Below are 16,899 nucleotides of genomic sequence, written 5' to 3'. Positions count from 1 at the left end.
TCAACTGGATGCCAGTGGAGTGTGCGGAGGAGCGGGGTGACATGAGAGAACTTGGGAAAATGCAATCGAAAATCACATCAAACGCTTATCAGAACAATATCATGCTTTTAAAACTCAGCTCACTATGATGATCAATTTGAAGAAAGAAGTGTAAAACATGGTCGTTGTGGATGTTATTTCAAAGCGTAACACAACGAAATGGACAGCGCTTTCTAAGGTGATGATTAGATCTTCAATAGCTTAGTATTGGGGAATGTTTTATATTTTCATAATTAATTGGGTGACACAATTACCTTGAGCTATACAGAATATCTCACCTCCATCCTTTTCCATCTCCTCCTCTCAATCCTTTATTCCTTCCTCGAGTGCGCAGAGGGGCTGCCAACAGTTTAGTGAAATATGTTTTGTTGCGAAAACATGTTTCTATTGATGTTCCCAAACAGATTTCACTTTGTTTCCCAAATTAAGCACTGGGTAGCTGCAGGAACAGGGTTGGAGAGCCCATGGCAAACAGAGTTGGGGCGGAATATCACCAGTCGCGCAGCGAGAGCATGCTCCTCAAACAGTGGTTGACGCGTGGAGTGAACTAAGTGTTCTTATATTTATTTCTCAGCTGCTCATATTAAGCACATGCTCCGCTATAAAACCGATGTAGCCTACGCAGCATCATTGGAAAATGGACCGGCGGGAAAGCGTGTGGCCTCCATTCGCTGTTTGAGTGCATACGATTGATGTATTTTTTCCCCTGCCCCTGTTCCTGCCCATTTGATAATGAGCCATTCTAAATCTAAACTAATTGTACATATTAATAAAGATTAAATAGAGAATATTCTGATGGGTGAAAATTTGATCACTTGACGAGAGAACAGCTGTGCAGCCTGAGGGAACAAACAGAGCGCAAGCTTATTTTTTTGACTTTCTCAAATCAATAGCCTATAGCCGCATCATGCAGCCCATATATGTTTTGATTTCTAAGACATTCTAAGGTTTGTATCATTCACAACTAAAGTTGACAAATAGCTCTTGTGTATACGACCTGTTTCAAATGATCACTTTTACGCTCAACATAGGCACTTCGTATGCGCACTTTCTCCGGAATGGGAAAAATATATTTTCTATTTTATTCAATTATATTCTTCTTACTATAATATAATATAAAATAATGGCATGGGACTTATAAGCATATCTTGTCAGCACCATGGACAGTGCCCTACACACTAAAGCAAGGCTGTTGAAAACCTATAGGCCGGCTAAGGAAGTCATTTTGCCATCCCATACCCTAGGTTTTTGCTGAAATGATGCCACTGGCTATACCCCCAAGATTTTGATAAAAAACCAACCAGCTCGATTTTCTTACCTTTTCAAAAGAGTTGCAGCCTCCTTGATGCTCTGTGGAACTTCCTGCATAATCGATCATAATATTCTACCCGAAATCTTATTGTAAGATCCCTCTCAAATGCCAGTTGGATTAGTTGAGCGTTCCTCGGGTGTAGCATGCTTCTTCTGTGGTTAAGTGCACATAGAGCCTCCATCAGTTGGCTGTTGCGTTTGCTGAATTGTGCTGACGTTTCACCAATGACAGCATCCAAGAACAATATTTTACACTCTGTCCTGCTGGCCTACTGTACTGTGCACCACGTATTGCTAGAGATTTGTGCTTACATAACGTTGTCCTAATTGCTTGAAGCTGGTGGTGTGTCAGTGCACTGAACTGTGCCCAAATGGCTTCGAACTCGCTGTCACACCTCAGCTTCTCGACACACTCCAACGCGCTGTGGACCACTTTGACTCCAGTGGAAAGATCCGTTGCTTTTGCCTGGGGTCATTTGTTTCGAGGATCGAGAAGACTGAGGATTCTGTGCAACATGGTGGCTGTAAACTTAAAGCCATGGTCCGTCACCGCCTTCAGCAGCTCTGTAGCCTCAAGTCTTACTTCTGTGTTGTACGGACGCATGCATTCGATGTCAGAGAGGAACTTCACAATGCTGTCAAACTTTTAATAACCACTGACACAGTAGCCAGGTGTCCCCTTCTCCTTTGGCTTTGTTTGGGTACCGACAGTGACTACTAATAGCGATGTGTCCCTATTAGTAGTCACTGTCGGTTAGCTAGCATTAGCAACATAGCATATGTGTTATATGAGTGTTAGTATGTGTACATAGCTGTGTATGCTGGCAATGATTCTCTAGGCTCTACTGGTATTATGTTTGCATTTGTTGCATCTGGGTGTTTGGGAAAGCTTTCCTGAGTCCCTACAATCTGTTTACCGGTGTTATGACTGTTTTGATGTATTTGTTATGTTTGCTTGTGTTATGTTTGGCTCCGTGTTCAAGCACATCTGTGTTTCTGTCTGACAGTGCACTGTTCGGGCTGCCTCGGTGCTCCACGACAAGCTATTCCGCCGCCTCCTCCTGAGCCCCATGCGCTTCTTTGACACGACACCGCTGGGCCGCATCCTCAACCGCTTCTCCCGCGACATGGACGAGGGTGAGGCACCCGATGATTTGCCTTGACTTCATACTCAGAGCATTGAGGTCCCCATACAACGCGGACAATCTGACAGTTGTTGTTTTATCTCTCTCTCTGTTGATCTCTTTGTCTATCTCTCTCTCCCTCTCCATCCACAGTGGATGTCCGTCTGGCCATGCAGGCTGAGATGCTGCTCCAGAACCTGACCCTGGTGCTCTTCTGCCTGGCCATGGTGGGCATCGTATTCCCCTGGTTCCTGCTCTCCCTCCTGCCCCTGGGAGCCTTCCTCCTCATTGTCAACCGCGTCTCCAGGTCAGGCTCCAACCAATGGATTTAGACGAGAGGGATTATGTTGGCTGTGTGTGTGTGTGTGTGTGTGTGCTGATTAAAATATAAGAAGTGTAGAGATGGATTAGGGTTCTGTAGGTCTTTGGGTAATATACAAAATCAGTGGGACAAGAAGCATGTTTGATTCACAAGATATAAAAAGTGCAGCTTTTTTTTGCAACACCCACACAAAAAGGTAGGATTTCCCCTGTACAGTGAGGGAAAAAAGTATTTGATCCCCTGCTGATTTTGTACGTTTGCCCACTAACAAAGAAATGATCAGTCTATAATTTTAATGGTAGGTTTATTTGAACAGTGAGAGACAGAATAACAACAAAATAATCCAGAAAAACGCATGTCAAAAATGTTATAAATTGATTTGCATTTTAATGCGAGAAATAAGTATTTGACCCCCTTTCAATTAGAAAGATTTCTGGCTCCCATGTGTCTTTTATACAGGTAACGAGCTGAGATTAGGAGCGCACTCTTAAAGGGAGTGCTCCTAATCTCAGCTTGTTACCTGTATAAAAGACACCTGTCCACAGAAGCAATCAATCAATCAGATTCCAAACTCTCCACCATGGCCAAGACCAAATAGCTGTCCAAGGATGTCAGGGACAAGATTATAGACCTACACAAGGCTGGAATGGGCTACAAGACCATCGCCGAGCAGCTTGGTGAGAAGGTGACAACAGTTGGTGCGATTATTCGCAAATGGAAGAAACACATAAGAACTGTCAATCTCCCTCGGCCTGCGGCTCCATGCAAAATCTCACCTCGTGGAGTTGCAATGATCATGAGAACGGTGAGGAATCAGCCCAGAAGTACACGGGAGGATCTTGTCAATGATCTCAAGGCAGCTGGGACCATAGTCACCAAGAAAACAATTGGTAACACACTACGCCGTGAAGGACTGAAATCCTGGAGCGCCGGAGGTCCCCCTGCTCAAGAAAGCACATATACAGGCCCGTCTGAAGTTTGCCAATGAACATCTGAATGATTCAGAGGAGAACTGGGTGAAAGTGTTGTGGTCAGATGAGACCAAAATGGAGCTCTTTGGCATCAACTCAACTCGCCGTGTTTGGAGGAGGAGGAATGCTGCCTATGACCCCAAGAACACCATCCCCACCGTCAAACATGGAGGTGGAAACATTATGCTTTGGGGGTGTTTTTCTGCTAAGGGGACAGGACAACTTCACCGCATCAAAGGGACGATGGACGCCGCCATGCACCATCAAATCTTGGGTGAGAACCTCCTTCCCTCAGCCAGGGCATTGAAAATGGGTCGTGGATGTGTATTCCAGCATGACAATGGCCCAAAACACACAGCCAAGGCAACAAAGGAGTGGCTCAAGAAGAAGCACATTAAGGTCCTGGAGTGGCCTAGCCAGTCTCCAGACCTTAATCCCATAGAAAATCTGTGGAGGTAGCTGAAGGTTTGAGTTGCCAAAAGTCAGGCTCGAAACCTTAATGACTTGGAGAAGATCTGCAAAGAGGAGTGGAACAAAAATCCCTCCTGAGATCTGTGCAAACTGGTGGCCAACTACAAGAAACGTCTGACCTCTGTGATTGCCAACAAGGGTTTGCCACCCCAAGTTCTAAGTCATGTTTTGCAGAGGGGTCAAATACTTATTTCCCTCATTAAAATGCAAATCAATTTATAACATTTTTGACATGCGTTTTTCTGGATTATTTTGTTGTTATTCTGTCTCTCACTGTTCAAATAAACCTACCATTAAAATTATAGACTGATCATTTCTTTGTCAGTGGGCAAACGTACAAAATCAGCAGGGGATCAAATACTTTTTTACCTCACTGTATATGTTTTATGGGTCACGTCTAGCCTCCTACCCCCACAATGCATGATGAAGTAAATGTGATGAAATGGCGTGCCAAGTCACAACTCAGTGACTTTTCGAGATTTGTTATTCAGCATGACTCATCTGAATCGCATCAAACCGATTTCCTCATTTAAAAGCAAACCCAAAAGGCACCCTATTCCCTATATAGTGCATTACCTATGACCAAGGCCCGCACTAAATAGGGAATAGAGTGCCATTTGCGACACATCTCCTTTGTTGATGTGGTTTACTTTGCCAGTTGACATCGATAGATGAAAGTACCAACTGCATAAACATGTTTGTGTAGGTAACCTCACAACAAGGACTGTCATGTTCTTTCATGCTCTGTCCTCCCTCCCTGCCTGCCTCCCACCCTCCGCTTTATGAGAAAAAGGGATGATTTATTCGTGGTCAGATTTGTTATTCACATGCGCAGCCCATCCTATCTATGGACCTAAAAGTAGAACTCCACCCCACCTTTGTCAATAAACCCCTCTCTCTCACTTCCCTGCCGACTCAGTCTGGTGTAGTCCGGTCGTGGTAGTGTGGGTGTGTGGCTCATAAAATCGCACATAAATCAGAAATTATTCTAGCGGAGCCCAGAAATGGCGCGAGCTGTGCCAGGAAATGGTTGTCCTGGGCAGAATTACACTGACTCCCTGTGTCCTCTCATCATATCATAGTCCACTAACCTGTCAGATAACTGCACTGTCATTGGAGTTATAATGCAGTGTTTCTCAATCCTCTCCTCAAGCACCATCCCTAGATATTTCACAAGGCTGTTGTAGGAAAAAGGGTGTTTCATGCTCAAACAACAATGTTGCTGGCTGGGGGTCACAGAGTCACAGAAGGGTCACAGAGTAGAGGTTTTAGAAATGCTGAGTGAATTGACTTTTTTTACAATCCCTAAAGTGGTGCTCTGGTACGTTTATATGTAATAGACTTGACGTTCCACTTTCTGTTTTTCTGACTAGGGTTCTGATTCGTGAGCTGAAGCGTCTAGAGAACATCAGCCAATCACCTTTCACTTCGCACATCACCAGCAGTCTCCAGGGGCTGTCCACCATTCACGCCTACGGCAGAGGGGACGACTTCTTGAACAGGTGAGAACAGAATGGGAAAGACAAAATATTTAAGTGCCTTTGAACGGGGTATGGTAGTAGGTGGACCGGTGTGTGTCAAGAACTGCAACACTTTTTATTTTACCTTTATTTAACTACGCAAGTCAGTTAAGAACAAATTCTTATTTACAATGATGGCCAGGGTCAACGCTGGGCCAATTGTGCGCCGCCCTATGGGACTCCCAATCACGGCCGGGTTGTGATACAGCCTGGAATCGAACCAGGGTCTGTAGTGACGCCTCTAGCACTGAGATGCAGTGCCTTAGACCGCTGCGCCACTCGGGAACACTGCTGGGGTTTTCACGCTCAACAGTTTCCTGTGTGTAGAGAATGGTCCACCACCCACGGAACATCCAGCCAACTTGACACAACTGTAGGAAGAATTGGAGTCAACATGTGCCATCATCCTTTGCTTTCGACACCTTGTAGAGTCCATGCTCCGACGAATTAAAGCTGTTCTGAGGGCAACTCAATATGAGGAAGGTGTTCCTAATGTTTTGTAAACTCAGTGTATAGTGTTCATAGGTAGACACTTCCTTTGTCTGTCACAGGACGTGTGTTCAAACACTGTTAAGACATTGGTTTTGACAGTTCATGTCCAATTAGCTTCGCCCACCAGAAGTCTACCAAATGGCACAACTAATAATGAGATAATGTCCCTAAGTAACATTTCCTGGAGTTTGAGTTGAGTAGCATTTGATTTCTGCAGAGCTAATGTGGACACTGTGCAGCCTCTATCGTACGAGTTGGTTAGGGAAGCCAGTCTCACATTGAAACCCATGTGTGCCAGGCAGACTTATAGGTGAGGAGAGTAGAATCCTGGCTAGCACAGCACATATGTCCAGTTTACCAGCCCCTTAAAGGGATACTTTGGGATTTTGGCAATGAGGCCCTTTATCTACTTCCCCAAAGTCAGATGAACTCGTGGATACCATTTTAAGTCTGCATGCAGTTTGAAGGAAGTTGCTCGCAATGACGCTAGTTAGCATTGGCTCGCGAAACTACCTCTAACTTCCTTCATACTGGACTCAGAGACATAAAAATGATCATTGCCAAAATTCCCGAAGTATCCCTTTAATGTATGTGTCCTTGGTTCAACATGTTTGGCCTGGACTCCCTCGACTCTCACCAAGTCCCTTGTTATTGGTCCTTAGACTCTCACCAAGGCTGCTATTTGTCCATTGACTCTGACTAAGTCTGTTATTGGTTTGTTGACTTTTACCAAGTCTATCTTATTGGCTGTTGACTTCCACAAAGTCTGTTATAAGTCCGTTGACTTTCACTAACCGTTGTTAGTGGTCTATCGCTGTGTATCTCAGGTACCAGGCTTTACTGGACACCAACCAGGCCTCCCACTACCTGTTTAGCTGTGCTATGCGCTGGCTGGCTGTACGACTGGACCTGATCAGCATTACTCTCATCACCACTGTAGCCCTGCTCATCGTTTTCATGCACAACCAGATCCCCCCAGCCTACGCAGGCTTGGCTATATCCTACGCCGTGCAGGTACACATACACACACACAATGTTAGAGTGTATTTTTGCTATGGTTGAATTATTTAGACTGCCCCTTTAATGGAAAGGCTTTTTTATGTATTATTTATAATTCCACTGTGGGATTACTACAGGCGTGGGAAGGAGTTCACTCTTAGGGAACTATGAATCTAAATTGATTGAGCCGAATGGAGAAGTATAGCCTTATCAGCATACCTGTCTATAGGGGTCGTAAAGGTTTATGGTTTGTGCTGCTCATTCATAGGGTATCATTGCACACTGGGACGGACACTAGTGTTGACATGGGTCTAGGTTGATTGTAATAGGGTGTGAGGGTGTTAATCATTGACTTATCGCTTCTCTCGCTCTCTTCTCTATCTCCCTCTCCGTCTCTCTCCTCTCCAGCTGACTGGTCTTTTTCAGTTCACCGTGAGGCTGCTGTCGGAGACTGAGGCTCGCTTCACATCAGTGGAGAGGATCAATCATTATATAAAGGTAGGTAGGCCTAATGACACCAGGGAGTGCTGCAAACAGTCTGGGGAAGGGTTGCTGATTGGCTGAACCATGTGTGGCTGAATCGAAAGTACACACATGCTGAGCCTGACACAAACAAACACACACCTATAGACTTAACGCAGCAGGACACAGGCACAGATGAAGCAACAACACACACACTTACACAGAGATAGGATACTCGCAAGCAGGCACACGCACAATACACATTACTGCGCACAGTGCACCCACACAACATCCCAATAACACAATGACATCCCAGCAGGAAGCCGATACAGAACCCAGTGTGTGGCCCGTTACATCACAGCACATGACAGGACCTGTTTCACACAACACCCATCAAACCATAAACACCCCCGTTCCCACGGGGGGCCAGTATGAAAAATGTATGCACTCACTAACTGTAAGTCACTCTGGATAAGAGCGTCTGCTAAATGACTAAAATGTAAAATATCAGAGGAACTCTGATAGAGGAACTTTTTCTCAAAGCGCCAACAAGCTTTTGGAGATCTATAAATACATTTTATGTTGAAAGGGAGGTGGCTTCACTTCTTGGGATTGGAGATACAGAGATTAACACTCGATATTGGATACATTTTTTCTGTCAGACCTTGGAGGGTGAAGCGCCGAGGCAGATCAGTGGGCCATCCTCTCCTGCCCCCTGCTGGCCAGATAAGGGACGGATCTCCTTCCAGGACGTGGAGATGTGTTACCGGGACGACCTGCCGATGGTGCTCAAGAAACTCTCCTTTAACATCCTGCCAGAGGAGACCATCGGAATTGTGGGTCGCACTGGTTCAGGTACTTACCGTCCTTTATTCCCATGTGTAGTTTTACATCGGTAATGTTTCATTTCATAGTCCCATTTCCACTGGTGTTTACCTGGTATTTACTAAGAAATAATGTAATAACAATGGTGTCGAATTGATTGTATTGGTGTTTGTTTTTGAATGATTCTCATAGAAACAAAAGAGTAGTCATTATCAAGTTAACTGTGATCTTCACATATTGGTGTGGTTATCATGTACACTGAGTAGTTCACTCCCAACCCCGTTTCTATCTATCCAGGGAAGTCATCACTGGGCGTATCTTTCTTCAGACTGGTGGAGCTGACTGGGGGCTCCATCACCATCGACGGCATCAACATTGCCCAGATTGGATTGGACGACCTGAGAAGCAAGCTGTCAATCATTCCCCAGGAGCCCGTTCTCTTCATTGGCACCATCAAGTATGTATGAATGATTTATTTAAGTTTCCCCTAGGTACAGATATATGATCAGCTTCCCCTCCCCCAATCCTAACCTTAACCATTAGTGGGAAAATGTACTGACCCCAGATCAGTGTCTGATTCTTTATTCTTATTTTTTCTTACCAAATAGGTCCAATCTGGACCCATGGAATCAATACTCAGATGCCCAGATCTGGGATGCACTTGAGAGGACCCATATAAAGGAGATGGTAAGTTGGGATAGATAGTCAATCGAAACATAAATAGAGTAAGCAATACATGTACAGATAACTATGTCAGTTTGACCCCAAATATATTGATACATGTCTGTTTAAAAATGTCAAGTAGTCTTTATTTTGGCATTATAGTATATATGCATTGCCTTATACGTCTTCAGATAAAGTGTTATTACTGCTGAGAGTAATTTATAACAGTAATTGTGTTTTGACTCTATTTTGTCTCCCATCATATTCAGATCAGCCAACTGCCCCATTCCCTCCAGTCCGAGGTGACAGAGAACGGAGAGAACTTCTCAGTGGGAGAGAGACAACTACTGTGTGTGGCAAGAGCACTGCTTAGACACAGTAAGGTAAACGCGTGCACATACACACTAGCGTCACGTCTCTTTCTCTCCACACCACACACACAGGACAATAGATGAGGGCAGTTAGATTAGATTTTTCTCTTTTCTGTTACCACATAGGAAAGCTTGGGTGCATCGTCACATCCTACTTTTGAGGTAGTCACATAAGAACATTGAGAATGTAAGGCAGCAGCTTCCCAAAGGTGTAACATTGCCACCACATGGCTTCTATTGCTATTTCACTCTGATTCTGTAGAATGCAGTTGTAAATACAAACAACTGAGGATGACAAAATACCTAGCATTTAGGGACTAGCCTAACATTAAAGTTATAACACTCCTTAAGATTATAATATACATGTCCATATTCAAAGACCCAACACTATTTTTCCAGTCTTTACTATATTGCTACTTCCTTTTTCTACCAACCTTAGTGATTGAACCATTCTCTGCAAAGTGTGCTTAAATGTGACATGTGTTGGGTGTTGCCAGATCTTGCTGTTGGACGAGGCGACGGCAGCCATTGACACAGAGACAGACCGGCTGATTCAGGAGACCATCCGCGAGTCGTTCAGCAGCTGCACCACACTGATCATCGCTCATCGCCTCAACACTGTGATGAGCTGTAACAGGATCATGGTATTGGACCAGGGACAGGTGGGTCTTCTGCGCCATAGAAATATACAATGTGTCTCAAATGGCACCCTATTCCCTATGTAGTGCACTACTTTTAAAAAGGGCCTATAGGGCTCTGGTCAAAAGTAGCTCAAATCTATTGAATCATACGAAAGATGGGCTAATGTACTAAACAAAATATTTGATATACTACAGTATACCTAAAGGCACATTTCTGTTGTGAGTCAAAATACTTGTTGGTCAGAAAATACTTGAACTTAATTATTTTCTTAATTCCATAACAGATTTTGGAATTCGACACCCCTGCTGCCCTGCTGGCAGACGTAAACTCCAGATTCCGGGCCATGATCGGGGCATTTGACGGCAAGCTCAGTAACACAGAGAAGTGACCCCAGTCGAATGGGTACAAAGGAGCTCTTATAAAACAGGCAATGCAGCAGAGGACCTCACTTGCACAAACTTTGAAGATGAACATCCCAATCTTTCCATGGAGCGAGGAGGATGCGTTATTTTAAAAGGCAATAGTAGAGGTTCTTACAATTGCTGCTAAATCTAGAGAAGTCTGTTGATGTCAAAAACCAATGATGACTTCATGACTATGATGATGATGACAATGTTCCAAAAGATGCATCAAAGATGTGGATCTATGGAAAGTTGGGAGTATCATACCTGCTGACCTTTGCTGCTGTGTGGAAAGAGAGAATTTCTCTGAGGCCAAAAGAGCAAGTGCAAACGAAGGGGAACAGAGCCATGACTCTACAATGGCAGTTTAAATTCCATGAAATACTGAAGCTTTTGATAACACTGAATGTTGCTTCACCCTCTCTCGACAGTGCTATCAATGAGACTCGGAAGAGAACATTATCTATGCGTTTCACTGATTTAATTACAAGGAAACCTACAGGTAAGTGCCAAAATAAAGGAAACACCGACTTTAAAGTGTCTTGGGCCACCACGAGCCACCAGAACAGCTGCAATGCACCTTGGCATAGATTTTACAAGTGTTGGAACTCTATTGGAGGGATGCGACACCATTCTTCCTCAAGAAATTCCATCATTTGCTGTTTAGTTGATGGTGGTGGAAAATGCTGTCTCAGGCGCCGCTCCAGAATCTCCCATAAGTGTTCAGTTGGGTTGAGATCTGGTGACTGAAACACACACACATAAGATGGCGTCGCTGAGGAGGGCGTGTCTTGCCGGTTCCTGTTAGACTTTTTTAAAATGATTTTTACATTAATTATTACCTTGATTGCTCAGAATGTTTGTGCAATTTCCAACGACCGACAAACACTTCTGGATCATGAATCAGAAGCTGCACACTTCAACCTCCCAGATATGGAATACTACATTCGCTCCTTTGTTCCCCGCACCTGTTGCTGCTGACCAAGATGACCGAAGTCAACGCCGACGAGGAAGTAAAGGGGGACTCCAAGGGGTACGCTTCCTCATCAAGAATTCCTGGTGTACTGAAGTTGAAAACATCTCAAGCTCCTGTTGCCCCGACCTGGAGTTTCCGATGCAAAAATTCCGACCCCACTATATGCCGAGGGAATTCACGTGCGTCATTAACACAGCTGTGTACATACCGCCATAAGCAAACACCAAGGTGGTACTCAGCGAACTGTACAAGAACATTAGCCAGCATGAATCCTCTCACCCGGAAGCAGTCTTTATTGTCACGGGTGATTTTAACCAAGTATGTTTAAAACTATTTGTTTCTTCTCTGACATCTTCAACCTGTCCCAGACCATAGTCCCCACCTGCTTCAAGGATACCACCATCGTCCCAGTGCTCAAGAAAAACAAGGTGACATCCCCAAATGACAATCGCCCCGTCGCACTCACCCCGATCATCATGAAGTGCTACGAGAGGCTGGTTATGGCCCACATCAAGGCCAGCATGCCAGGCAAACTGGATCCACTCAAATTTGCCTACCGCTCCAACAGATCCATGGAAGATGCCATTTTCATCGCTATTCACACTGCCCTAACACATCTGGACAAGAGGATTGGCGGCACAACACCTCCTCCACACAGGGGTGTGTCCTCAGCCCTCTGCTGTACGCCCTGTTCACCAATGACTGTGTGGCTTTGCACGTCACCAACTCCATCATCAAGTTTGCTGATGACACCCCGGTTATAGGCCTGATAACCAACAACGATGAGTCAGCCTACAGGGAGGAGGTAAGTGAACTGGCATTATGGTGCCAGGACAACAACCTCTCCCTCAACGTCAGCAAAACAAAGGAGTTGATTGTTGACTTCAGGAAGCAGAGGAGGGAACATGCCCTGATACATATCAATGGGACTGTATTACAGAGTCAGCGGTTTTAAGTTCCTCGGCGTCCACATCACAGAGGACTTGACATGGAGCAACAACACCACCACTCTTGTCAAGAGGGCGCAACAGCGTCTCTACCTTCTAAGGTGGCTGAAGAAATTTGGCATGCCATCCCAGGTCTTCTCCAAAAACTACCGCTGCCCCATCAAGAGCGTCCTGACCGGTTGCATCACGGCCTGGTACGGGAATTGCGCCGTCCACGACCAGAAGACCCTCCAGTGGGTGGTGAAGGCGTTCTCATACATCACTGGGGCCGTGCTCCTACCCATCCAGGACATCTACTCGAAATGGTGCCTGAGGAAGGCCCGCAGTATCATCAAGGACCCCACACACCCCAGCCACTCCCTTAACATCGGGCAGACGATATCAGAGCATGAGGTCAGATACGAACAGGCTCAGAGACAGTTTCGATCTACAGTGCCTTCAGAAAGTATTGACCTATTCCACATTTTGTTGTGTAACAGCCTGAATTCAACATTTATTAAATTAATTTATTTTCTTAACAATCTACACACAATACAACATAATTACAAAATGAAAACACATTTTTAGAAATGTTTTCAAATTGATTGAAAATTAAATACAGAAATATCTCATTTATATATGTATTCACACCCCTAAGTCAATGCTTTTTAGAAGCACCTTTGGCAGCGATTACAGCTGTGAGTCTTTCTGGGTAAATCTCTTAAGAGCTTTCCACACCTGGATTGTGCAACATTTTCACATAATTTTCAAAATTCTTCAAGCTCTATCAGATTGATTGTAGACAACCATTTTCAGGTCTTGCCATTAGATTTTCAAGTAGATTTAAGTCAAAACTGTAACTCGGACACTCAGGAACATTTACAGTCTTCTTGGTAAGCAACTCCAGGGTAGATTTGGCCTTGTGTTTTAGGTTATTGTTCTGCTGAAAGGTGAATTAATCTCCCAGTATCTGGTGGAAAGTAGACTGAACCAGATTTTCCTCTAGTATTTTGCCTGTGCTTAGCTCCATTCCATTTATTTTCTATCCTGAAAAAATCCCCAGTCCTTAACGATTACAAGCATACCCATAACATGCCAGCCACCACTATTCTTGAAAATATGGACAGTGGTACTCCGTAATGTATTGGATTTGACCCAAACATAACACTTTGTATTCAGGACAAAAGGTTAATTGCTTTGCCACATTTTTTGCAGTATTACTTTAGGACCTTGTTGCAAACAGGATGCATGTTTTGGAATATTTTTTATTCTGTACAGGCTTTCTTCTTTTCACTCTGTCAATTAGGTTAGTATTCTGGAGTAACTACAATGTTGTTGATCCATCCTCAGTTTTCTCCTATAACTGTTTTAAAGTCACCATTGGCCTCATGGTGAAATCCCTGAGCGGTTTCCTTCCTCTCCGGCAACTTGAGTTAGGAATGATGCCTGTATCTTTCTAGTGACTGGGTGTATTGATACACCATCCAAAGTATAATTAATAACTTCACCATGCTTAAAGGGATATTCAATATCTGTTTGTTTTTTTACACACCCTTCTTTGCGAGGCATTGGAAAACCTCCCTGGTCTTTGTCATTGAATCTGTGTTTGAAATTCACTGCTTGACTGAGGGACCTTTAAGATAATTGTATGTGAGGGCTACAGTGATGAGGTAGTCTTTCAAAAATCATGTTATTTAGGCTTACCATAACAAAGGGGTTGAATACTTATTGACTCAAGACATTTCAGCTTTTAATTTGTTATTAATTTGTAAACATTTATAAAAACATAATTCCACTTTGACATTATGGGGTATTGTGTTTAGGCCAGTGACAAAAAAAAATCTACATGTAATCCGTTTAAAATTCAGGCTGTACCACAACATAATGTGGAAAAAGTCAAGGGGTGTGAATACTTTTAGAAGGCACTGTACAAGCCAACTGCTGCTACCAGACTCTTATTATGATTGCTAAATACTGCAAAATTTAAAAACACTTTCCCCCCAATCTCCCCTTTCCAAAACACTTGTAAATATTGGACTATAAATTGTGCCTTCCTATATTATACGTATGCTGAAATATTTATTGTATTCTACATTTACTTTGTTTGTATATTTATATTTTATTATTTGTTTTTGCATGGTCGAGAAGGAACCTGCAAGTAAGCATTTTGTTGGACGGTGTCGACCAGGGATGGGCAACTCCAGTCCTCGGGGGTCTGATTGGTGTCACACTTCGCAAAAACCTAGTGTGGAATAAAAATGTAGTGGGTGAAGTGTTTTCATTACTCATTTAGGCAAATTGCACGTTAATAAATTGGCGAAAGCCTGTATGCCCTCCCACCTATCTGTTTCATGTCTCAGGTAGCCTGCGAAAGCCAGCATGAATAGAATGCAATAACTGACTAATATTTAACATATTCTAATCATTCTCATGTGCCAACGTATCACCACAGTCCGTGCCATTGTAAAACTTGCACTCCTGTAGATCTGAAATAATTGGATGGTGAAACTTGCCAGCCAACCACAAAAGCAAGGCGAAGCAATTCACACATTCTTGAAAGTCAGGACAATCAGTGTCCTGCAAAGAAACATTGTTTTTATAGTTGTAAAAATGTATTTTGCAAGACATAGGCATTTAGAATGAATTGTAGAGTGGAGCTTTATAGTTACGTGGTGACATCACATGCCTCGCGTACCTTCAAAACGATTTGACAATCATCATTTATTTGAAAAAGAATGTTTCCATCAACATTTATAGCAATAAAAAAAGTTTGACAAAATACAAATCCATCTGTCGAACGGATAAAAATGTTGTCGATCTTTAGAAAATGTCTCCTATATCTGTCGTTTCCATAACACATGTTGCAATGATTTATTTTGTGACATTGCTTATGTCAAATATACCTGGGTCAATGGAAACCTGCCTACTGAGATATTTCCTTCATGCCATGGTAGCCAAAATAATGGGCAACTGGGCATTTTTATACATTAATTGCTTAATTAACTCAGGAACCACACCTGTGTGGAAGCACCTGCTTTCAGTATACCTCATTTACTCAAGTGTTTTATTCTGGCAGTTACCTGTATATCACTTGTATAAGCCACAGTGCTGGTTGGCCTAAGATTTGATTTTTTAATGATATATTTAGTCAAAATTTCATGACAGGAAGCACATTCATCAGTCAAATCACTGGACAACTGATACCAAAGTAACCATTCCACATAAGCACTGTCAGGAATATATTGACTGATAATGCGTCAATTAATAATAATAAATGTGTCTATAATAAATCAGATTATTATATTGTAATCATTTCAGTGAATCTACAGTTATCAGTCATTCATTGTGTAGTGATGTTTTAGGTTCTGCCTTTTGTTATGGCAAGAGATTAGCATTTTTGTTGCTTAACGTTCTGTTTTGGGTGAATCAAGGGTATTTTATCCTTATTCTGGTATGTTGAAACTGTCTGCATATAGTCTCTTGTATTGTTGCAGAGTCTATAGCAGGAATGTCGTAATCATTCTATTGTGTAGTAATAAAGCACAGTTACATTCATGAGATTGAAGAACAGCAATACAGAGTTGTGGAACAAATAATGAAAGACAGAGTATTTATTTAGTTCTAAACACCCACAGACAATGACTGCAAATCTGTGTTTTTGGACAAAGTTTGGGATTGTAAACATCTAGATGCCTTAAAAACGAACATAATGTTCATTGCTGAGCAAACATGGTGTGCAATAAGCACACCATCCTAGATAATTGTAAAGATTGCCTTGTAATATTTTTATATTGTCATAGAAATGCTTTACCAATAAAAGTGTTTTTTTATACATGAAATATTGTCCTTGCATTCATTGTTCTCGCATATGGTGCCTCCCTGGCTTGCATGGTGCTCTGATAATTAATTACCCATCACTGTGCCATCAGGAAAAATTGGAGACATTGCCTGTCCTAGGATGAGTTACTTCGGTACTGTTTACCACGCTTGCCAAATATCAGAAATCAAAATCAAACTGATCATGCAATATGATATGTTTTTGATGTATTTTGGACCATTTAAAATTATTATGACTACTTTAAAATGTACTCTTCTACAGAACCGCTGAACCGATCGGCACCAAATTTGGTATATCGCATCTATAGATGCACATCTTTAAACACAATACTTTCCAAAACTCTTGGTCAAACAATAGGGCTGGTATGGTTTTCCTTTTCAACAGCGCCACCATGCGGCCAAACTGAACCATACTTTACAGGTTAGCTAGACTCCTATCCCTGGGCATGTGTGCCTCATTTCATCACTGAGTCAAACAAATCAAGATATAAACATATGCTTGTTGTGCTTAGATATGTTGAGTCTTGACAGTGTTTGGAACGTGTAT

General features: G+C 42.9%; 1 protein-coding gene across 1 annotated transcript in view; it reads left to right on the top strand.

The window, feature by feature from the left end:
- The window catches only part of LOC311104872 (ATP-binding cassette sub-family C member 5-like), a 41,162-nt gene extending 24,808 nt beyond the window's left edge, over positions 1-16,354 (top strand). Inside the window, exons 19-29 of the mRNA XM_084146836.1 lie at positions 2,358-2,487; positions 2,628-2,781; positions 5,612-5,740; positions 7,078-7,264; positions 7,658-7,747; positions 8,374-8,566; positions 8,834-8,993; positions 9,145-9,223; positions 9,469-9,582; positions 10,068-10,232; positions 10,496-16,354. Coding sequence (XP_084002962.1) covers positions 2,358-2,487; positions 2,628-2,781; positions 5,612-5,740; positions 7,078-7,264; positions 7,658-7,747; positions 8,374-8,566; positions 8,834-8,993; positions 9,145-9,223; positions 9,469-9,582; positions 10,068-10,232; positions 10,496-10,600 — 1,506 coding nt within the window. The 3' untranslated portion in view covers positions 10,601-16,354. The remainder of the gene's footprint in view (positions 1-2,357; positions 2,488-2,627; positions 2,782-5,611; positions 5,741-7,077; positions 7,265-7,657; positions 7,748-8,373; positions 8,567-8,833; positions 8,994-9,144; positions 9,224-9,468; positions 9,583-10,067; positions 10,233-10,495) is intronic.
- Positions 16,355-16,899: the final 545 nt, after the last annotated feature.

This window comes from Coregonus lavaretus, assembly GCF_964263955.1.
Source record: "Coregonus lavaretus genome assembly, chromosome: 29".
Classification (NCBI taxonomy): domain Eukaryota; kingdom Metazoa; phylum Chordata; class Actinopteri; order Salmoniformes; family Salmonidae; genus Coregonus; species Coregonus lavaretus.
Note: the sequence above shows the minus strand (reverse complement) of the source record. Positions and strands in the feature narration are given on the sequence as shown.